This window comes from Culex quinquefasciatus, chromosome 1 (genome assembly GCF_015732765.1).
Source record: "Culex quinquefasciatus strain JHB chromosome 1, VPISU_Cqui_1.0_pri_paternal, whole genome shotgun sequence".
Classification (NCBI taxonomy): domain Eukaryota; kingdom Metazoa; phylum Arthropoda; class Insecta; order Diptera; family Culicidae; genus Culex; species Culex quinquefasciatus.
In genome coordinates, this window is record NC_051861.1 from 47,376,819 (window position 1) to 47,402,285 (window position 25,467).

The 25,467-nt window shown below is 36.9% G+C and overlaps 2 protein-coding genes across 2 annotated transcripts in view; one reads left to right on the forward strand and one right to left on the reverse strand.

Annotated features, from left to right (window-relative positions):
* The window catches only part of LOC6035528 (mpv17-like protein), a 308,056-nt gene that overhangs the window by 239,590 nt on the left and 42,999 nt on the right, over positions 1–25,467 (reverse strand). The gene's annotated exons all lie outside the window — the stretch shown is intronic.
* On the forward strand, positions 17,540–18,313 carry LOC119769596 (craniofacial development protein 2-like). The gene has a single exon (XM_038262673.1). The coding sequence runs from the start codon at positions 17,540–17,542 to the stop codon at positions 18,311–18,313; it is 774 nt and encodes a 257-aa protein (XP_038118601.1).

A 25,467-nucleotide genomic window follows, 5' to 3' on the forward strand; every position in this document is an offset into this window, starting at 1 on the left:
TACATGTCCAGGAAATGACCCAGAGTCCCATCCTAGAAGGATTTTCAAATTTATGGAATTTTTGAATTAAAATATTGGAAGTTTAAATATTTCTGGAATTTTTTTCCTCCGCATGGCCTCACGCCAAGTTGTATTTTCATACTCAAGGAATGTAGGGCAACAAGTTTTGCCTAAATACATGTCCAGGAAATGACCCAGAGTCCCATCCTAGAAGGATTTTCAAATTTATGGGATATTTGAATAAAAATATTTGAAGTTTAAATATTTCTGGAATTTTTTTCCTCCACATGGCCTCATGCCAAGTTGTATTTTTATACTCAAGGAATGTAGGGCAACAAGTTTTGCCTAAATACATGTCCAGGAAATGACCCAGAGTCCCATCCTAGAAGGATTTTCAAATTTATGGAATTTTTGAATTAAAATATTGAAAGTTTAAATATTTCTGGAATTTTTTTCCTCCGCATGGCCTCACGCCAAGTTGTATTTTCATACTCAAGGAATGTAGGGCAACAAGTTTTGCCTAAATACATGTCCAGGAAATGACCCAGAGTCCCATCCTAGAAGGATTTTCAAATTTATGGGATATTTGAATAAAAATATTTGAAGTTTAAATATTTCTGGAATTTTTTTCCTCCACATGGCCTCATGCCAAGTTGTATTTTTATACTCAAGGAATGATGGGCAACAAGTTTTGCCTAAATACATGTCCAGGAAATGACCCAGAGTCCCATCCTAGAAGGATTTTCAAATTTATGGAATTTTTGAATTAAAATATTGGAAGTTTAAATATTTCTGGAATTTTTTTCCTCCGCATGGCCTCACGCCAAGTTGTATTTTCATACTCAAGGAATGTAGGGCAACAAGTTTTGCCTAAATACATGTCCAGGAAATGACCCAGAGTCCCATCCTAGAAGGATTTTCAAATTTATGGGATATTTGAATAAAAATATTTGAAGTTTAAATATTTCTGGAATTTTTTCCTCCACATGGCCTCATGCCAAGTTGTATTTTTATACTCAAGGAATGTAGGGCAACAAGTTTTGCCTAAATACATGTCCAGGAAATGACCCAGAGTCCCATCCTAGAAGGATTTTCAAATTTATGGAATTTTTGAATTAAAATATTGGAAGTTTAAATATTTCTGGAATTTTTTTCCTCCGCATGGCCTCACGCCAAGTTGTATTTTCATACTCAAGGAATGTAGGGCAACAAGTTTTGCCTAAATACATGTCCAGGAAATGACCCAGAGTCCCATCCTAGAAGGATTTTCAAATTTATGGAATTTTTGAATTAAAATATTGGAAGTTTAAATATTTCTGGAATTTTTTTCCTCCGCATGGCCTCACGCCAAGTTGTATTTTCATACTCAAGGAATGTAGGGCAACAAGTTTTGCCTAAATACATGTCCAGGAAATGACCCAGAGTCCCATCCTAGAAGGATTTTCAAATTTATGGAATTTTTGAATTAAAATATTGGAAGTTTAAATATTTCTGGAATTTTTTTCCTCCACATGGCCTCATGCCAAGTTGTATTTTTATACTCAAGGAATGTAGGGCAACAAGTTTTGCCTAAATACATGTCCAGGAAATGACCCAGAGTCCCATCCTAGAAGGATTTTCAAATTTATGGAATTTTTGAATTAAAATATTGGAAGTTTAAATATTTCTGGAATTTTTTTCCTCCGCATGGCCTCACGCCAAGTTGTATTTTCATACTCAAGGAATGTAGGGCAACAAGTTTTGCCTAAATACATGTCCAGGAAATGACCCAGAGTCCCATCCTAGAAGGATTTTCAAATTTATGGGATATTTGAATAAAAATATTTGAAGTTTAAATATTTCTGGAATTTTTTTCCTCCACATGGCCTCATGCCAAGTTGTATTTTTATACTCAAGGAATGTAGGGCAACAAGTTTTGCCTAAATACATGTCCAGGAAATGACCCAGAGTCCCATCCTAGAAGGATTTTCAAATTTATGGAATTTTTGAATTAAAATATTGAAAGTTTAAATATTTCTGGAATTTTTTTCCTCCGCATGGCCTCACGCCAAGTTGTATTTTCATACTCAAGGAATGTAGGGCAACAAGTTTTGCCTAAATACATGTCCAGGAAATGACCCAGAGTCCCATCCTAGAAGGATTTTCAAATTTATGGAATTTTTGAATTAAAATATTGGAAGTTTAAATATTTCTGGAATTTTTTTCCTCCGCATGGCCTCACGCCAAGTTGTATTTTCATACTCAAGGAATGTAGGGCAACAAGTTTTGCCTAAATACATGTCCAGGAAATGACCCAGAGTCCCATCCTAGAAGGATTTTCAAATTTATGGGATATTTGAATAAAAATATTTGAAGTTTAAATATTTCTGGAATTTTTTTCCTCCACATGGCCTCATGCCAAGTTGTATTTTAATACTCAAGGAATGATGGGCAACAAGTTTTGCCTAAATACATGTCCAGGAAATGACCCAGAGTCCCATCCTAGAAGGATTTTCAAATTTATGGAATTTTTGAATTAAAATATTGGAAGTTTAAATATTTCTGGAATTTTTTTCCTCCGCATGGCCTCACGCCAAGTTGTATTTTCATACTCAAGGAATGTAGGGCAACAAGTTTTGCCTAAATACATGTCCAGGAAATGACCCAGAGTCCCATCCTAGAAGGATTTTCAAATTTATGGGATATTTGAATAAAAATATTTGAAGTTTAAATATTTCTGGAATTTTTTTCCTCCACATGGCCTCATGCCAAGTTGTATTTTTATACTCAAGGAATGTAGGGCAACAAGTTTTGCCTAAATACATGTCCAGGAAATGACCCAGAGTCCCATCCTAGAAGGATTTTCAAATTTATGGAATTTTTGAATTAAAATATTGAAAGTTTAAATATTTCTGGAATTTTTTTCCTCCGCATGGCCTCACGCCAAGTTGTATTTTCATACTCAAGGAATGTAGGGCAACAAGTTTTGCCTAAATACATGTCCAGGAAATGACCCAGAGTCCCATCCTAGAAGGATTTTCAAATTTATGGGATATTTGAATAAAAATATTTGAAGTTTAAATATTTCTGGAATTTTTTTCCTCCACATGGCCTCATGCCAAGTTGTATTTTTATACTCAAGGAATGATGGGCAACAAGTTTTGCCTAAATACATGTCCAGGAAATGACCCAGAGTCCCATCCTAGAAGGATTTTCAAATTTATGGAATTTTTGAATTAAAATATTGGAAGTTTAAATATTTCTGGATTTTTTTTCCTCCGCATGGCCTCACGCCAAGTTGTATTTTCATACTCAAGGAATGTAGGGCAACAAGTTTTGCCTAAATACATGTCCAGGAAATGACCCAGAGTCCCATCCCAGAAGGATTTTCAAATTTATGGGATATTTGAATAAAAATATTTGAAGTTTAAATATTTCTGGAATTTTTTTCCTCCACATGGCCTCATGCCAAGTTGTATTTTTATACTCAAGGAATGTAGGGCAACAAGTTTTGCCTAAATACATGTCCAGGAAATGACCCAGAGTCCCATCCTAGAAGGATTTTCAAATTTATGGAATTTTTGAATTAAAATATTGGAAGTTTAAATATTTCTGGATTTTTTTTCCTCCGCATGGCCTCACGCCAAGTTGTATTTTCATACTCAAGGAATGTAGGGCAACAAGTTTTGCCTAAATACATGTCCAGGAAATGACCCAGAGTCCCATCCTAGAAGGATTTTCAAATTTATGGGATATTTGAATAAAAATATTTGAAGTTTAAATATTTCTGGAATTTTTTTCCTCCACATGGCCTCATGCCAAGTTGTATTTTTATACTCAAGGAATGTAGGGCAACAAGTTTTGCCTAAATACATGTCCAGGAAATGACCCAGAGTCCCATCCTAGAAGGATTTTCAAACTTATGGAATATTTGAATTAAAATATTTGAAGCTCAAATATTTCTGGAATTTTTTTCCTCCGCATGGCCTCACGCCAAGTTGTATTTTCATACTCAAGGAATGTAGGGCAACAAGTTTTGCCTAAATACATGTCCAGGAAATGACCCAGAGTCCCATCCTAGAAGGATTTTCAAATTTATGGGATATTTGAATAAAAATATTTGAAGTTTAAATATTTCTGGAATTTTTTTCCTCCACATGGCCTCATGCCAAGTTGTATTTTTATACTCAAGGAATGTAGGGCAACAAGTTTTGCCTAAATACATGTCCAGGAAATGACCCAGAGTCCCATCCTAGAAGGATTTTCAAATTTATGGAATATTTGAATTAAAATATTTGAAGTTTAAATATTTCTGGAATATTTTTCCTCCACATGGCCTCACGCCAAGTTGTATTTTCATACTCAAGGAATGATGGGCAACAAGTTTTGCCTAAATACATGTCCAGGAAATGACCCAGAGTCCCATCCTAGAAGGATTTTCAAATTTATGGAATATTTGAATTAAAATATTTGAAGTTCAAATATTTCTGGAATTTTTTTCCTCCACATGGCCTCATGCCAAGTTGTATTTTTATACTCAAGGAATGTAGGGCAACAAGTTTTGCCTAAATACATGCCCAGGAAATTACCCAGAGTCCCATCCTAGAAGGATTTTCAAATTTATGGAATATTTGAAATAAAAAATTTGAAGTTTAAATATTTCTGGAATTTTTTTCCTCCACATGGCCTCATGCCAAGTTGTATTTTTATACTCAAGGAATGTAGGGCAACAAGTTTTGCCTAAATACATGTCCAGGAAATGACCCAGAGTCCCATCCTAGAAGGATTTTCAAATTTATGGGATATTTGAATAAAAATATTTGAAGTTTAAATATTTCTGGAATTTTTTTCCTCCACATGGCCTCATGCCAAGTTGTATTTTAATACTCAAGGAATGATGGGCAACAAGTTTTGCCTAAATACATGTCCAGGAAATGACCCAGAGTCCCATCCTAGAAGGATTTTCAAATTTATGGAATTTTTGAATTAAAATATTGGAAGTTTAAATATTTCTGGAATTTTTTTCCTCCGCATGGCCTCACGCCAAGTTGTATTTTCATACTCAAGGAATGTAGGGCAACAAGTTTTGCCTAAATACATGTCCAGGAAATGACCCAGAGTCCCATCCTAGAAGGATTTTCAAATTTATGGGATATTTGAATAAAAATATTTGAAGTTTAAATATTTCTGGAATTTTTTCCTCCACATGGCCTCATGCCAAGTTGTATTTTTATACTCAAGGAATGTAGGGCAACAAGTTTTGCCTAAATACATGTCCAGGAAATGACCCAGAGTCCCATCCTAGAAGGATTTTCAAATTTATGGAATTTTTGAATTAAAATATTGAAAGTTTAAATATTTCTGGAATTTTTTTCCTCCGCATGGCCTCACGCCAAGTTGTATTTTCATACTCAAGGAATGTAGGGCAACAAGTTTTGCCTAAATACATGTCCAGGAAATGACCCAGAGTCCCATCCTAGAAGGATTTTCAAATTTATGGGATATTTGAATAAAAATATTTGAAGTTTAAATATTTCTGGAATTTTTTTCCTCCACATGGCCTCATGCCAAGTTGTATTTTTATACTCAAGGAATGATGGGCAACAAGTTTTGCCTAAATACATGTCCAGGAAATGACCCAGAGTCCCATCCTAGAAGGATTTTCAAATTTATGGAATTTTTGAATTAAAATATTGGAAGTTTAAATATTTCTGGATTTTTTTTCCTCCGCATGGCCTCACGCCAAGTTGTATTTTCATACTCAAGGAATGTAGGGCAACAAGTTTTGCCTAAATACATGTCCAGGAAATGACCCAGAGTCCCATCCCAGAAGGATTTTCAAATTTATGGGATATTTGAATAAAAATATTTGAAGTTTAAATATTTCTGGAATTTTTTCCTCCACATGGCCTCATGCCAAGTTGTATTTTTATACTCAAGGAATGTAGGGCAACAAGTTTTGCCTAAATACATGTCCAGGAAATGACCCAGAGTCCCATCCTAGAAGGATTTTCAAATTTATGGAATTTTTGAATTAAAATATTGGAAGTTTAAATATTTCTGGATTTTTTTTCCTCCGCATGGCCTCACGCCAAGTTGTATTTTCATACTCAAGGAATGTAGGGCAACAAGTTTTGCCTAAATACATGTCCAGGAAATGACCCAGAGTCCCATCCTAGAAGGATTTTCAAATTTATGGGATATTTGAATAAAAATATTTGAAGTTTAAATATTTCTGGAATTTTTTTCCTCCACATGGCCTCATGCCAAGTTGTATTTTTATACTCAAGGAATGTAGGGCAACAAGTTTTGCCTAAATACATGTCCAGGAAATGACCCAGAGTCCCATCCTAGAAGGATTTTCAAACTTATGGAATATTTGAATTAAAATATTTGAAGCTCAAATATTTCTGGAATTTTTTTCCTCCGCATGGCCTCACGCCAAGTTGTATTTTCATACTCAAGGAATGTAGGGCAACAAGTTTTGCCTAAATACATGTCCAGGAAATGACCCAGAGTCCCATCCTAGAAGGATTTTCAAATTTATGGGATATTTGAATAAAAATATTTGAAGTTTAAATATTTCTGGAATTTTTTTCCTCCACATGGCCTCATGCCAAGTTGTATTTTTATACTCAAGGAATGTAGGGCAACAAGTTTTGCCTAAATACATGTCCAGGAAATGACCCAGAGTCCCATCCTAGAAGGATTTTCAAATTTATGGAATATTTGAATTAAAATATTTGAAGTTTAAATATTTCTGGAATATTTTTCCTCCACATGGCCTCACGCCAAGTTGTATTTTCATACTCAAGGAATGATGGGCAACAAGTTTTGCCTAAATACATGTCCAGGAAATGACCCAGAGTCCCATCCTAGAAGGATTTTCAAATTTATGGAATATTTGAATTAAAATATTTGAAGTTCAAATATTTCTGGAATTTTTTTCCTCCACATGGCCTCATGCCAAGTTGTATTTTTATACTCAAGGAATGTAGGGCAACAAGTTTTGCCTAAATACATGCCCAGGAAATTACCCAGAGTCCCATCCTAGAAGGATTTTCAAATTTATGGAATATTTGAAATAAAAAATTTGAAGTTTAAATATTTCTGGAATTTTTTTCCTCCACATGGCCTCATGCCAAGTTGTATTTTTATACTCAAGGAATGTAGGGCAACAAGTTTTGCCTAAATACATGTCCAGGAAATGAACCAGAGTCCCATCCTAGAAGGATTTGCAAATTTATGGAATATTTGAATGAAAATATTTGAAGTTTAAATATTTCTGGAATTTTTTTCATTTACATCTAAATTTTCATACTCCAAGAATGTAGGGCAATACATTTTACCAAGAAACATGTCCAGGTAATGTTTATTGTTCGTTTTTTTAAGATTTAGAATCTCTCTTAAAAATTGTTCCTGGGATAACCATGACAAGTTATCCCGCATGCCATAAAGATGGCCGCCATAGCGCTATAAATTATTCCCGGGATAACCATCTGTAGGATAACTTTTCCCACCTGATAAAAGAGCTGCTGCTGCTGCTGCTGCTGGCAATGGCACTGTTGAACGTTTTTATCACATCATGTCACGAAAACGTTTCTCCGTAGGGATTCAGGTTTCAAACGCTGTTTTATTTATTTTTTTGCTAACAGTAAAGAAGCTTGTTTTTATCGTTCTCTCTGTAACAGTGACGGGGCAAGTTGTCTGCGTCAATATTTGTTAGCGCAGCGTCTTGTGTTACATAAATATAATATGATGTTTTAAAAATAATGTAAAACTGTTTTGAAAATAATTCATTTTCAAGAAAGTGAAAAACGACCCAAGTAACCATTTAAGTTTTAAAACGATCTAGAAGAGATTATTAAGAGTCGTTGGCCAAAAATGGTTATAAAACATTTTAGTCCTACATGCTGTATTAAACACGAGTTAAAGCTGAGTTAAGTGCAAAGTGGACTATTTTAGGAGGTCATGAAGATCAATTTTCAAGGATGTTTTAAAACGATATAATCTAGCAGATAAGTTTTAGCAATGTCTTCAAAGACTCTTGCTGAATTAAATAAATCTTGTGTAAATGATAAATGGTTTTGGAGTATCCTGGAAGACTTCTTAGCGACTGAAATAGATCAAGATATAATTGGAACAGCTCTTGAAGAAAACCAAACGTGCCTTAACTAGATCTTATTGAATTCAAAAATATTATCATCAAAACCATTCTGTCTTATGGTGTACCCTACTTGATAAACAAGTATTAGAAAATTATACAAGACAAAAATTTACAAGGAAAATGCTATATTGAAAAATAAAACATGCATAATTTAGTGAGCATATCCAAAAAGTTCATGCCATTAAAAAATGATCAAATAATTTTTCAAGATGCCTCGAAAAAATACTGCTCGCCTTGTTGAATCTTTTAATAACCTACAAGCTTTTCATGCCAAAATACGTTTAATTTCTGATATCTCTCAAATATTCAACATGGCTGCGATTTTTTGCCCAATTTCTTGCCTCTCAATATGGCGAAAATCGTTAAACCATTATTTTCTTGATTAAAACCATGTTAAATGTAATTATTCTAAGCATGCTCTTGGTGAGGACTTCTGAAGAACTGTAGGACTTGTGAAAGACTTGATATTGCTTTAACCAAGGCTAAATCACACGTTGCACTGGCCGTAGCGCATGCTTGTATCGATGGTGGAAAATAGATCCGGGTAGTGAAAATTTCTGGACCAACACGGGAAAAGGGTGGACAAAAATTTCGACTGTGTAGCTAATTTTCAGGTTCACATTATGGCCTATCTACAATCACTTAGCTTAGAAAATTTCACTTAGCTTAGGAATTTGAATCAATGGAAATGAATCTGAGTTTCTACAATGGAAAAGTAATCAAATTAGAAACTGACGTTTGGTTTGGAAAATTTCAAAATCTACGGTAAGTTGACGTTTCCATATCAAAGGTAAACAAACAACTGCATAGCAACGTATATCAGCCCAGCAAGTTTTCTAAGTTGATTGTGGATGACGAACGTAATGGCCTATCTACAATCAATTAGCTTAGAACATCTAAGTAAAGTAGTTACTTAGGAAAGTCTGCCAATTACGTTCGTCATCCACAATCAACTTAGAAAACTTGCTGGGCTGATACACGTTGCTATGCAGTTGTTTGTTTACCTTTGATATGGAAACGTCAACTTACCGTAGATTTTGAAATTTTCCAAACCAAACGTCAGTTTCTAATTTGATTACTTTTCCATTGTAGAAACTCAGATTCATTTCCATTGATTCAAATTCCTAAGCTAAGTGAAATTTTCTAAGCTAAGTGATTGTAGATAGGCCATAAGTTGCAGACTTTCCTAAGTAACTACTTTACTTAGATGTTCTAAGCTAAGTGATTGTAGATAGGCCATTACTCGGACACTCAAACAACAGCAATCCTCTCCAGCTTTCTTCCGCAAAGGGGATTTAGATGAGTAGTTACCTGTTGTCTAAGAACTGTAATAATAATTGTTCCAAATTTGCATGCGCCCTTTTTGATTGTTGCTGTAGATTTGATCATAATTTTCTCTCTAAATAAATAAACACAATAATAGCTCTGTTTTTTATTCATATAACATTAACAATACTGCGGAAAAACATACTACATGACAAAACGTATTCCAAAGTGTCAATTATTTGGTTTGGCTTTATTTCGTCACATATTCTATATTTCACTTTATCATGAACATGATCATGGTTTTCGTCACTTTTTCTTTATTTCACATACACATTTACAACGTTTGTCATAGGTTTCATCCGCCACAGAAAAAATAATCACAAATAACACTTTTTATTCTCTTATTAATCGATCACCTAACCTCTAAACTGCACTGAACAAACTGAGCGTAGCAATACATGCAACAAAATATTCATGGTTTTAATTAAGCCATTTATAAAACTGAAGAGTTTTAATCTTATCTTCAGGAAGTCGTTGTGAATTTAAAACATTCTTGAACAAATCAACTTATTCTTGGACAAGAAAATGCCGTTTTGGAAGTTGAAATAGTTAATTTGAACGCTAGTCAAGTTAATAATTAAAAAAAACACATTTGCTGCCTCGTTAGTTTTCATCCAATGATGGATTACGAATCAGCATAGACATTGCACAACACTAATTTTCTTCAATCCTCAGAAAAAATCACAAACTAGGGACGGCATGGTTCGACTGCTCCTTGAATAATTTTAACCGCAAACAAATCACTTTTCGCTTTAAATGGTTTTCACAGAGATAGCAACAATAATGGTAACGGATTTTTATTTCATAATCTGTAAATTCACACAAAATGTCTCCTGCAACTGCGCTGCTGCTGCTGCTCCATGATTGAAATGTTGCTTTTGACAGCTAAAGTCCTACGGTTTTGGAACATGCAACTACTAGCACAATTGGTTTTAAGATGGTTTTATTTGAGTCACTAAAAGAATGCTTGAAAATCTAAACTAATAAATAAAACTGTTTCGACAGCCTTGAAAACCTACTAGAAAAGTTTTCAAGATATCTTGAAAGAAAAGCGAGGATAGAACTTGATAGGATAATTCAAAGTTGTTATGAAACTTGGTAACATTTTCCAAAGCTTTAATAAAACTTGTGAAGAGTATTAGGCAAATCGTTTGTTACTTGGGGATAACCTTCCAGCGGTTGTTTGGTTCTTTTCGAAATTTGATATCGTTATTGTTTTAAAAAATGCTTTGAAATTATCAAACATTGAAGGTATCAGTGTCATCTTCATAAAAAAATCGACGTGGTTAAGCTATATTCACACTCTCTCCCAGTTAAACAGGTATGATAGTGTGTTAACTGTTATCCGTCCTAATAAGCCATACAGTCCAGACTACACTTTCTTAAATTCGATTATATCACTGCCGTTTTACGGCGACATGATGTATACGCCATTTTGGACATTTTCAATTTTATTGTACAGTCTGATAAAGAATCTTAAAAGCTACCTCCTGACGAAAGAATTTTTCAAAAAACTGCTCTGGGGCCCATTTTATTAAGCAAACAAACAATGATGTATACGCCAATTTTACTCATCATGATGTATGTGTACATTGAGAATTGATAGAAGTCAAATTCAATACTGTTTGAATATTGATTTGAGGTTTTGGGACCAAATCAAGACAATATTTTATTATATTATTTCGATTTAATTCTTAAGGGGACGTCCTTCAGGCGACATCCATAAAGTACGTCACGTTCTGAGGGAAGAGGGGGGTTTTGAGAAAGCGTGACGTTGCGTGTTAAAAGCATAGGGAAATCGTGACAAAGGGGGGTGGAGTAAATTTTGGCTGATTTTAATGTGACGTACTTAAAGGATGACACCTTATCCACATCCACGTAGACACTTGTTTGAAAATTCTAGACCCACCCATCTCCCTTGCTGACAATTGTTCATCCAAAAAATGTGTTTATGGAGCATAGACAATCGCTAAGGGAGCGTTCTTTTATTACTAAACGCAAAAAATCGGATTTTTAGACCCTCCCTCGTAACAAAATTTCCATACAAATTTTAAAAATTTTGTATGGAGCGTAACACGGCCTCCGACCCCCCTCCCCCAACTGCGTTACGTAATAAAAGAACGCTCCCTAATACCTTCCCCCCCCCCTTAAAGTATCCACGTGGAAAATGCATTACGGGATCCACTCAGCTATCAAAATAGCTGGCACAAAAAATAAAGCCAGCTTTGATCGCTTTGATCGAGCAATGTATACATACATCATCGGGCAGGAAAAGTAGTGATTTTTTATTGCTATTTTTTCGGCCAAATGATGTTTGTGGTTTAAAATCGTAGAGAATAGGAAAAAAAAGGAAATTTTGTAGGGGCCACATTTTTATTGTACTTTTTAACAGTTTCTACAGAGCAGACTTCAAATTAGTCATTTTAAATTGAAAAAATGAACAAAAACAGAAAATCGTGTCTACAGCAAAATCACCTCAATTTCGTATACATCATATCGCCGTAAAACGGCAGATCAGTGGTCCTCAGTATGAACGTCACGAACCATCAATGTCCACAGCATCACGGGATGCACGTGAAACATTTGGTTAAATGTAACTGACAATTGCGAAACACGTTATTTAAATTATGTTCGTAATTTACATTTTCCACATAAGTAAAAAAACTAACGGTGTAAAGTTGTTTGTCTTCCCAGAAAATTTAAAAAGGATGGTTTTAAAACTGCTTTAATTCACATTTTACTGAAAACTTTTTATACACATACGATGTTTATAAACTCGGTTCTGAATTAACTTAATAAGTTTTTGATTTCTATTTTTGTTTTTGACGGGGATAAACATGCGGTAGTCATTTAATTTTGTTCTGTTTTGTTCTGGTAGAATCCTGCTGAACTCGAAAATAAAAAATGAGAGTGTTTATCAATGTCATTCATTTCAGATAATTCGTGTTGTATAAATCATCTTTTTGTGCATGTATTTTGTTGGCAATATATATTTTATATGTAATGTTAGAAAAATTGTTGAACAATTTTAAATTTTACAAAAACTGATTTTTTAAAAGTCAAGAAAAAAATATTAGCTACTTTTTAAAGTTAAATGCTGGAAATAAGAAGTTTTGCCTTCCTCACCGAGGTAAGGCTATATTCCTGCTCTAAAAATGAACTTTGTATAAAAACGTCGTAGACCCACCTTCATGTATACATATCGACTCAGAATCGAAAACTAACTTAATCCACCTATGTGGTTGGAGCCTTCCTCAAAACAATGGCTGTACACAAGTTTCATCTATTTTTTAGATCCGGCTTCAAAAAAGGTACATCAATATCACTTAAGGGGCCATTTCTCGAGACAGGGTTGCCAGATCTTCAATGTTTTGGACTCGTTGGAAAGGTCTTTTGATAACCTAACCAACAATAGGTCGGATGGTGGATCCAGACATAGTTTACATACATTTAAATGAGATCCGGCTTCAAAAAAGTACATCAATATCACTTAAGAGGCCATATCTCGAGACAGGTTTGCCAGATCTTTAATGTTTTGGACTCGTTGGAAAGGTCTTTTGATCACTTAACCAACGTTGGGTCGGATGATGGATCCGGACATAATTTACATACATTTAAGGGAGATCCGGTTTCAAAAAAGTACATCAATATTACTTAAGTGGCCATATCTCGAGACAGGGTTGCCAGATCATCAATGTTTTAGACTCGTTGGAAGGGTCTTTTGATAAGTTAATCAACAATAGGTCGGATGGTGGATCCGGACATAGTTTACATACATTTAAGTGAGATCCGGCTTCAAAAAAGTTCATCAATATCACTTAAGTCGGGATATCTCGAGACAGGGTTGCCAGATCATCAATGTTTTGGACTCGTTGGAAAGGTCTTTTGATAACCTAACCAACAATAGGTCGGATGGTGGATCCAGACATAGTTTACATACATTTAAATGAGATCCGGCTTCAAAAAAGTACATCAATATCACTTAAGAGGCCATATCTCGAGACAGGTTTGCCAGATCTTTAATGTTTTGGACTCGTTGGAAAGGTCTTTTGATCACTTAACCAACGTTGGGTCGGATGATGGATCCGGACATAATTTACATACATTTAAGGGAGATCCGGTTTCAAAAAAGTACATCAATATTACTTAAGTGGCCATATCTCGAGACAGGGTTGCCAGATCATCAATGTTTTAGACTCGTTGGAAGGGTCTTTTGATAAGTTAATCAACAATAGGTCGGATGGTGGATCCGGACATAGTTTACATACATTTAAGTGAGATCCGGCTTCAAAAAAGTTCATCAATATCACTTAAGTCGGGATATCTCGAGACAGGGTTGCCAGATCATCAATGTTTTGGACTCGTTGGAAAGGTCTTTTGATAACCTAACCAACAATAGGTCGGATGGTGGATCCGGACATAGTTTACATACATTTAAGTGAGATCCGGCTTCAAAAAAGTACATCAATATCACTTAAGAGCCCATATCTCGAGACAGGTTTGCCAGATCTTTAATGTTTTGGACTCGTTGGAAAGGTCTTTTGATCACCTAACCAACGTTGGGTCGGATGATGGATCCGGACATAATTTACATACATTTAAGGGAGATCCGGTTTCAAAAAAGTACATCAATATCACTTAAGTGGCCATATCTCGAGACATGGTTGCCGTTGGAAAGGTCTTTTGATAACCTAACCAACGATGGGTCGGATGATGGACCCGGACATAGTTTACATACAGTTAAGTGAGATCCAAATATATGTGAAAACACATTTTTATACATAACTTTTGAACTACTTATCGAAACTTCAATCTGTATAAAACTCGATCTATGAGACCCTAAACCAAGTCGAATGCAACAAGTTCGGGTCAAATCGGTTCAGCCAGTGCCGAGAAACATGAGCTAGTTTGTTGGTCACATACATACATACACACACACATACACACACACATACACACACACATACACACATACACACACACATACACACACACATACACACAGACATTTGTTCAGTTTTCGATTCTGAGTCGATATGTATACATGAAGGTGGGTCTACGACGTTTTTATACGAAGTTCATTTTTAGAGCAGGATTATAGCTTTACCTCAGTGAGGAAGGCAAAACTGAACAAATGTCTGTGTGTATGTGTGTGTGTATGTGTGTGTGTATGTGTGTGTGTATGTATGTATGTGACCAACAAACTAGCTCATGTTTCTCGGCACTGGCTGAACCGATTTGACCCGAACCTGTTGCATTCGACTTGGTTTAGGGTCCCATAGATCGAGTTTAATACAGATTGAAGTTTCGATAAGTAGTTCAAAATTTATGTATAAAAATGTGTTTTCACATATATCCGGATCTCACTTAAACGTATGTAAACTATGTCCGGGTCCATCATCCGACTCATCGTTGGTTAGGTTATTAAAAGACCTTTCCAACGAGCCTAAAACATTGATGATCTGGCAACCCTGTCTCGAGATATGTCCACTTAAATGATATTGATGTACTTTTTGGAAGCCGGATCTCACTTAAATGTATGTAAACTATGTCCGGATCCACCATCCGACCCATCGTTGATTAAGTTATTAAAAGACCTTTCCAGCCATTCCAAAACATTGAAGATCTGGCAACCCTGTCTCGAGTTGTGACGATTTAAGTGATATTTATGTACTTTTTTGAAGCCGGATCTCAATTAAATGTATGTAAACTATGTCCGGATCATCCATCCGACCCATCGTTGGTTAGTTTATCAAAAGACCTTTCCAACGAGTCCAAATTATTGATATTCTGGAAACTCTGTCTCGAGGTATGGTCACTTAAGTGATATTTATGTACTTTTTTATTCCGGATCATAACAATAGATAAAATTTGTGTACAATTCCATCATATCATTCATTGTTGGCAATAAGTGAGGAAGGCTCCAACCACATAGGTGGATTAAGTTAGTTTTTAATACTATTTAGGGTGGTGCATTTTTTAAAGTTTTTGCCTCCCTTCGCTTTAAAATTTGCTTGAAAAATCAGGGGGCAAAAAGTAAATTTTCAAAAAACTTCAAAATTGTAATCGATATTAAAGGGCAATCAGCAGATACAAATTTAAAATGCATTCTCTGTCGTTTAGAGTCCTTTTTAGCATATTTATGAGGGCCTCGTGGCGCGGTGGTTAGCGGCTTCGGCTGCCGACCCTAAGTTGCTGTAGGGCACGGATTCGATTTCCACCCTATCCTCCTGGTCTTTTATCGGATGGGAAAGTAAAACGTCGGTTCATTTGCGTAAAAGTGGTTTTGGGTGACTCACCACACATAATCTTCGGACGCCTAGAAATGAGCAGAAACTTGCAACAGAGACCACAAAAGACCCGGGGTCGTTATAGTGGATTGCTTTGCTTTTTATGTTTTTTTAATTCTTTTGAAATTTTGAATTTTTTTATTTCGCAGTACCGTCATCTGGGGTGAATCGGGACACATGTAGCGAATTGGGACAGCAGTTTTAGCAATGTTGTAGCCTAATATTTTGATATTTTTGAGTGGTTTCGGTTAGATCAGATTCAAAGCAACAAAATGTTTACATTAATTTCCAAATTTGAAGCTTTTAAGTGCTTTTAAACGTGCTGTCCCTTTTCAGACTATAGTCCTTATTTGAACCAGTTGACGCTTCTGCAAAAAGTTTTTATGCTTTATTTTAGTTTTCGTAAAATCTGTCATTTTTGAAAACAAATGATTATACAACAAATGAACTAGTGTAAAATTCATATCAAAAGATCAAGTCCTTAGCCTATCTAACATACGAGAATTTTCCCTTTTGATGTAATGGCAAAATTCAAATTTTTGAAAAGAATAGTTAACTCCAGACTGTTCGTGTTAACAATGTTAAAGAACTTAAAGATCTAAAAAAAATATACATACATTAAATATTATTTTAGAATATTATACGATCACCTACACTTAGTTGTTGATCAACACCCAGAATAAAATAAAACTAGATTCAATCTTGAAAAAAAAAAACTAAATTGATTGAAAAATGTAAACACTTGATTGAAAACATTGAAAATATTTTATCATCAAATAATTTTTATTATTATTTTTTTAGTATTGTGACTACCGAACTTTTTTTTTATTATTTTATTATTATTATTATTATTTTTTTTTTCAAAAAGCACCTGAAACGGATCACAAATGCAGCAATATTTCAAATGAGAGTTATTAGCATTTTAGTGTAAAAGTTCATATATTTGGCCCAGATGCTTGTTATATATGTCCAAACAACCCTTGAAAATTGCAGGAAGATTGCTTGTGTCTGTTTAAGGACTCGCTCTTAATGAAATTCGAGTTCAGCAATGTTTTGGATCATGTTTGAGTCTAATTAGGACTTCCAATAATTGAGTCTGGATTGTTTTACTGTCCTAAACATATAAATCCCCAAAACTACACCCATTGGACAACACATTTTTTTCTCCATTACATTTATATAATATATCTATATATATATATAAAATTCCGATACCCTGGCCTCCCCGCGGTGCTGGCCGGGATACTAGTAACCATTGCAGAGATCGGGTAACCATACCCCGGTGGAAACTTTTGGTAGTATGCTGACAGGGTAAGGGGGGCTCCACCCTCTTCGGAGGGTGTAGCTGTACCGTTAGGCTTCGAGACAAAAGCCCCCGTTACGGTGTCGAGAGAAAACCGCAGCTGGGTCCCGGAAGCTGCAAGGTGGCAGCCCCACCCCGAGACTAGGTATTCGCAGCCCTGGTTAGGCGGCATACCGAAGTAAATCAACAACTCAGAAAAACGAAAGCAGAAATTCAGGACGGATTAATCGGCATCAGACCAGGCGATGTAAAAAGGACAACGATTGGAAACTCGGTACTTGGAACGTTCGAACTCTCCAAGATCCTGCACGTGCTGGCCTTCTTGCCCGGGAGCTGCACAAGCTGAACGTGCATGTGGCCGCCATCCAGGAAGTTCGATGACCCGGTCATGGAGAGCGAGAATTCACGGCGGTGGACCCCATCGCCAACACCTCTTTCAAGTACCACATCTACTACAGTGGCGGCGAAAAGGCGATGCACGGAGTCGGTTTCGTAGTGATTGGGGATCAGAAGAACCGAGTCATCAAGTGGAAGGTGGTGAATGACCGGATCTGCGTGTTGAGAATAAAGGGCAAATTCTTCAACTACAGCCTGATCAACATCTACGCTCCGACGAACGACAAGCCCGATGAAGAGAAAGACGCTTTCTACGAGCGTCTGGACAAGACCTATGGAGAGTGCCCAAGACACGACGTGAAGATAGTCATCGGAGACGCAAACGCGCAGGTCGGAAGGGAAGCCTTCTTCCATCCTGTCATCGGCAAGGAGAGCCTTCATCCTCGCACGAATGACAACGGCCTACGTTTGGTCAATTTCGCCGCAGCCAGAGGAATGGCTATCTGTAGCACCTTCTTTGCGCGCATGAACATTCGGAAGCACACCTGGCGACACCCGAATGGCGAATCGTGCACACAAATCGATCACGTTTTGGTGGATGGTCGACACTTCTCGGACGTGATGGACGTCCGATCGTACAGAGGACCGAACATCGACTCTGATCACTTCCTGGTAGCGTGTAAAATCCGAGCTAGGCTGTCGAACGTGCTGACCCCGCGGACTGCGAGGGTAGCGCGGTTGAACGTCCAGCGCCTCGCGAGCAGCGATGTTGCTGCAGAGTACAGTCGGAAGCTCGACGAGCGGATCAACGAGGACGCGCCTACGGGTAACCTGGACGAGCAATGGGGAGCCCTCCAGAGCATCGTCAACACAACGGCTACCGGCACGACCAGGTATTACTTGGGCAAATAACAGCGACCAAAATGTGCCCTTGGTTGCCCAGTAATAGATGGTAAAATACCATGAAATCATACCAAAATCTTGTATGTGTAAGGGCACAACAATACCAAACCATGTTATTTCAAGGGTAAAATAATACCTCAAAATAAAACCATTTCAATACCAAGTTGAGGTCTTCTGGATTTTTGAACATTGCTTGAATACCAAAACTTGGTATTGCCATGGTTTTAATTTTAGGTATTCCCGCGCCCTTGGAAAATCATATTTTGGTATTCCTGCGGTCTTCCACATACATGATTTTGGTATGATTTCATGGTATTTTACCATCTGTTACTGGGCAACCTAGAGCACATTTTGGTCGCTGGTATTTGCACAAGTAATACCAAAATTTGGTATTTTCATACCATTTTTAGTGCAGCAGTTGCAGTTAGGGAAAAAACGGAAATGATCCATATGCAACAGCCAAATCTACTCACCTGATGATTCCATGTTGTTCTTAGTGATATTCTTCACCACACCGAATGCATTTGTCATTGATGAACGGCCTGTGCTTGAAGTTCTTGAAGCTTCTGAAAAATAACAAGATTGAAAAATAAGTATTATTAGAATGAAACTGAATTGAAATTCACCAAAATTCATTAATCTGTCGATTGACTCGTTTTTCAAAGTATTTGGTTATCCCGACTTAGAGATATTTCAACGTTTTTGGAAAAAATATTAGTGGGTATATCACACTAATTTTTAAAATCATCTTTAACATTTTTGGGTTTCAAGTCATTTTAGCGCAAAATTAATTAACTCGTAAAAATTTTTTTAACGAATTTCCCATAGTTTCAGAGAAAATTGATGAAACCTTTCAATATTCAAATAATACCAAAATGTGCCATCCTGACTTAGAAAATTTTCCACAATTTCAAGTCATTTCTGTAGGGGGTATATCAAAAATGTTTAAAATCAAGTTTGAAATTTCCGGTTTTGAATGAAAGCATTCGCATTGAGACATCATTTTAGCGCAAAATTAATTATTTTGTCAAAATTGGTCGAAATTTTCCCATAGTTTCAGAGGAATTTGATAAAACACTTAAATACCAAAATAATACCAAAATGTGCCATCCTGACTTAGAAAATTTTTCACAATTTCAAGTCATTTCTATAGGGGGTATATCAAAAATGTTTAAAATCAAGTTTGAAATTTCCGGTTTTGAATAAAGGCATTCGCTTTGAGACATCATTTCAGCGCAAAATTAATTATTTTGTCAAAATTGGTTAAAATTTTCCCATAGTTTCAGAGGAATTTGATAAAACATTTTAATACCAAAATAATACCAAAATGTGCCATCCTGACTTACAAAATTTTCCACAATTTCAAGTCATTTCTTTAGGGGGTATATCAAAAATGTTTAAAATCAAGTTTGAAATTTCCGGTTTTGAATGAAAGCATTCGCATTGAGACATCATTTTAGCGCAAAATTAATTATTTTGTCAAAATTGGTCAAAATTTTCCCATAGTTGCAGAGGAATTTGATAAAATACTGTAATACCAAAAGAATACCAAAATGTGGTGTTCGATCATTGACAAATTCTGCAATTTTGCAATATCAAAACAATACCTTAAATTGGTATGATACCACATTTTGCTCTTGCATAATCCTCGATCATTGACAAATTCTGCAATTTTGCAATATCAAAACAATACCTTAAATTGGTATGATACCACATTTTGCTCTTGCATAATCCTTAAGACAAATTTTAAAGGGTCCAGGAATACCAAAATTTGGTATTGATACCAGAGAAAGGTATTATTACGCATTTCCCTTGTTATTTACCCATGCTCGGGCAACGACGGATCAGATGTTCACTCTGCGACAAGTTCCGGGAGTACAACCTGCAAACACACCATTTGTTCATCGACTTCAAAGCGGCGTACGATTCGGTCAAAAGAAACGAACTTTGGAAGATTATGGTAGAACACGGCTTTCCGGCGAAGCTTATAAGACTGATTCGTGCAACGCTCGACGGAGCAAAATCAAGCGTGCGAATAGCCAACGAGACATCTGAAGCTTTCGTTACGTTGGATGGATTGAAGCAGGGCGATGCTCTCTCGAACTTACTGTTCATCATAGCGTTGGAGGGTGCTGCTCGAAGGGCAGGCGTGCAAAGAAACGGAACACTCATCACTAAATCGCACATGCTGCTTGGATACGCTGACGACATCGACATCATTGGTATCGACCGTCGGTCAGTGGAGGAGGCGTTCGTCCCTTTCAAGCGGGAAGCTGCGAAGATCGGATTGACCATTAACACTGCCAAGACCAAGTATCTGGTTGCTGGCAGAGCGCGTGGCAGTGCAGGTGATGGTATTTCGGAGGTGGAAATAGATGGAGAAAGATATGAGGTGGTGGATGAATTTGTATATCTTGGTACACTCGTGACGTGCGACAACGATGTGAGCTGCGAAGTGAAACGGCGGATTAGTGCTGCAAACAGGGCCTTCTACGGTCTTCGTAGCCAGCTAAGGTCCCGCAGCCTAAGGACGCCTACGACAATCACGCTGTACAGGACCTTGATACTCCCTGTAGCTCTTTACGGTCACGAGTCGTGGACGCTAAAGGAGGCTGACCAGAGAGCACTAGGGGTCTTCGAGCGGAGAATCCTGCGTTCTATCTTCGGCGGCAAGCAAGTAGGAGACCGGTGGCGCAGGCGCATGAACTTCGAGCTGTACCAAGACTACAAACATGCTGATATCGTAAAAGTCATCAAGCACGACAGGCTGAAGTGGGCTGGACATGTAACCAGAATGTCGGACGAGCGGGCGGCTAAAACGATATTCAGTAGCGAACCTGGACGGGGTCGTCGGCTTCGTGGAAGGCCTCGTACGCGTTGGCTGTGTGCAGTCTACGAAGATGCAAGAGCGGCCAACATTGTGGGCGACTGGAGACGAGCGGCACAAGATCGAGCATCCTGGAAATCTTCGATTAGTTCAGCGTTGGGTCGATAGACCTGTTGCTGATAAAGTCAAGTAAGTAGTATAAATAAAATTTCGACGGTTTTGTTCGAACGCGAATCAATTCAACGCGGAATGTCGGATCGAGGTGCTCTCTGTTGTGTTGGGTTCGTATAAGTTCAAGGAAGGTTCTTACACCAAAAAGTTACAATTTTGGCCACCTTGGAACCGACTCCGGAAAATCTGCAGATTGCATGGGAAAAGTTACGTAAAATCAAATTTTGATCACAGGAGGCTGAATAAGCATACAAATTGAAAACGTCAACAAACGAAAAAAGGCAGAACGAAGATTGTTGGGTAAGGCTTGTAACTTATATTTCTGGAGTTTTTTTTTTTTGAAAAGGTCCAATAAACCAAATTTTCAGTTTTTGCTTTTTGGGTGTTTTTCAATACCCCTGACTCAAGGCAGTTTTAAAAACACCCAAAAAGCAAAACTGGAAATTTGGTTTATTGGACCTTTTCGAAAAAAAACTCCAGATTTTATGAGTGGGTGATTGATGATTTTCTACTATGTATCCTGAAAATGCACCTTAAGATGCCAACGGTTTCAAAACACACAAAAGGTGACGTAATTTACGAGTGCGTTCGTTAGCTAATTGAAAAATAATCGCATCGCAATCGCGTTGGTCACATTCATTCAATTGAATGATTTATATGACTCTGGCCGGGACCGCTTGCTAAACATTTATAATGACCCCCATTGATTGCTGGGCGTTGTGATTGCCACCAGCCAGCAGCAACAACAGCCGTTTTACGCCCGACATGTACAGGTCAATCTGGTTAAGATAACGATCAAAATGAGTGCCATGTGACAGATGCCGCCGTACAGACGGAAAATAAATCACTCTCCAGTGTGCTGTCTGCGACTTGATTGCAAATGCGCCTTTTTTATCCCCTTGAAACAATAGTCTGATTAATTCCAAAACTCGTTTCAAATTTTTACCGTACTCTGAACTGTGGCACCTTGAATTTTAAAAGCCACATACATTACGAGTTAAAAAAAACGAAAAAAAAACATAAAAGAAGAATGCATTCAGCGTAACTTCATTGCCACTCTAAAAGCCACACATCAGTTCCGAGTGAGTACAACAGCTTGCACTCATGACCGAAAGGCAAACAACACCTCCCCACTCTTATCCATCAACCCCGCAACCCCAGCCCCCCCTTCCTTCCTTCCTTCAAAATTACCCATAACCAGCCGTGGAGTACTACTGACTGATTGAGGAGGGGAAAAGAAGAAGACAGAAGAAGGGGTAAAAAACGATGGCGTGTAGATAACTATCAATTAATGAAGCAATTAACATTAACAACGGAAATAAATTATTGAGGGGAGGGAAATCAAACCATATCAGACGGAACACAGGTTGCGGGTTTTAGAAGCTGGCGGCGGCGGCGGCGGAAGCAAGCAGGCCCCCCAAATTGGGTGTATGCAGCAATTGATAGTGTCTAGTGATGGCTGATGGCCAAGGTTTTGTAGTTTGAGACCTTTGCAGGTTGGGTTGAAGGCGAAAAGTTGCATTGAATTGAATAAACTGTTGAAATATGTCGCCAGCTTAAAGGATGTGCTACTTTATAAATTTTATCAAAATTCATTTGAATCGGCTAAAAAAAGTTGTATTTGTCTATAGGTAAATGATTATAGAACTCGTAGATTTTTGGTTTAATTGAGCTGATGACACCATTTTGACAGTAATCCATGTTTATTTGTTTTTTTTTCAATTTTTAAGTTTGACCACTAGGGATGTCTTGAGGAAAGTTGTTCTAAACTTAATAAAAATTCTACATCTGAGAAATGGTAAGAATTAGAACTGAAACAGTCGCTTTCCTCTATACACTTTGACGATTTTTCCCATACAAACTTCAAGCGATTAGAGTGAGGGGTTCCCGTGGTTAAAATGAGATCAAATTTGAAATTAAGTGGCAAATCTTTGATTTCAGGAGTAATCCCGGATTTTGACCACCCTACTGACCGCTTATTAGGTCTGGTGATTAAAAAAAATTAACAAAAAATAAATAAATAAAAAATATGTAAAAAAGTTACCAATACTCGCATGCAAATCTTGATCATAAATTGCATAGTTTTATTTTCCGGAAAACGTGTAGGGTGTAATATTAAATTGGTGACCTGTAGAAAAAAACATTGACAATCCATGATTGTTGCCGTTCAATTGCCATATTTAAAAGACTAAATATAATAAGCAACGTACAGCACCCAGGGTTCACGATCTGTATTCATTCCATCAATCCATCAGAGTGCGGCGGTGTAACCTTAGCCGCGTCACAATCAGCAACACTCACAGGAACCTATCCCAGACAGAGAGGGCTCTGTCTGTCTGGGGGCAGTCAGTCGTCAACCGATAGGACTGACAGCGAAAAAACAGCGAAACTCAACTCGACCGAGAGAGAGAGAGAGAAAGAGCGCTGAAAAACAGCAAATAAAACTACGAAAAACAAGCACCAGCAGGCATCATCATGAATTTACATCAAAGCTCAAATTAATATTAATTCCGAACTCGCGCCAAGCGTTCATCCATCCCACCTATCCCCCCTTTCCAGCAAAACGTCCATGACTTTAGCAAACACAGAATTGTCGCTGACTCTCTGCCCGGTTTCGGTTGTCAGTTCAGCGGTGCTAAGGCTAATGTTTGTCACTGCTGATGCCCTTTCCCCGTCGTGAGTTGAGGCCACTGAGCCAGCACATTAAAAAGGCAAAACAGCGACCGACTCTGGGCGGATTATTTTTTTTGTGTTGCTGAAACTCAATATCAGCGCCATTCGAGATAATAGCTTTTTTGCAAAAGCGACGATGAACCTCGACAGCACTGACTACCGCGTCGAGTTAAAGTCAATTGGATGGGAATAAAAGTGTCCCTGACTTTGCAGAGTGGTTTTACCACCAAAGGTTGCAGCGAGTTCATCATTCGGAAGGTTAACGGAATTAGGTTAATTGATGCAGATGAGATGTTTTCGACAATTCGACTTAATTTAAGTTAAGTCATGAACTTTTAATAAGGTTTAATTTTGAAAATTGTTATTCAATATCTTAATTGAAAATGGTCAATTAACGCGATTTTGTAATGGTGTAGAGTATTCATCGATAAGAGACGGGGAACAATAAAAAAATGGCTCTCACAAATGGTAATTTCAAACAATTTGAGGACAGTTTGCCAACTAGATTCATTTTTAACAAAAGTTTGATTTTTTGAGAAGATGATAATATGTAAAGAAAACAAATTTGTTTGCTCTTTACTAAAAATATCCGACAGCTGAAAAATATTCCTTTTTTTGCTGTTTTAGTGGAATTCTCTGTACTCTGGTACATATTCTATTGTGTGCGGTAGCTGCAGAACTAAAAGTTGTCATTTTCATCTCAATGTTAACTGATGGAAGTTGTTGATAAAGATAAATTTAATTTGGGCAGTGAAGAAGCACAGTGCAGTGTAATTTATCACTCAATTGAACTGTAAATCTACTATCAGTTCTGTGCAACAAGTGGTAATTACCGGAGCAAACCAAACAGAAAAATATAATCAACAGGAAAAACCTCTAATCTAGAAAAAAATACCTACTAGCACATGATCATCGTCAGTCGCATTTTGACGTTCCAAGAAAAATATTAAAACGCGCTTAACCATGAACAGATAAAAGTAAGAGTACGCAATGTAAATAATTTATGTACATAACTAACCATTCTGAGAATTTCCATAAAACTTGGTTGCTGGAATCATTAGCTGTAATTTATAAAATCTATAAATAGTCGGGCGTTTGCATGTGATAAAACGTCATCTGCCTTTATTCTCTTTTGCCAATTATCGGACGTGCAGGGCATAATACGATGCGATCGCAACTTCTTTCTTATGTAGAGTGATAACATTACACGGGGTTTTACTGTTTGCGAATTTTGAGGATAATAAAAGGTCAAAAGGTGAACGGTGAACACGTTGGCACGAAATGTGATTTGAATTAAAATTGTTAACCATTTAAAAAAAATCAAACAAATGTTTTAAAACCGTAAATTTTGAAACATTAATAAGTTAATTTTTTAAACTACTTATGAAACATAACATTGTAGAACATTCATAAACAAATATTTTTCCAAGCATACAGAGAAGTCATCAATGAGAGACGATTAACAAGAACAAAATGACTCTAGCAAATCTCA

Bases quoted from the DNA above. Each gene is read 5' to 3' on its own strand.
- LOC119769596 (XM_038262673.1), top strand. From the start codon at position 17,540: ATGCACGGAGTCGGTTTCGTAGTGATTGGGGATCAGAAGAACCGAGTC.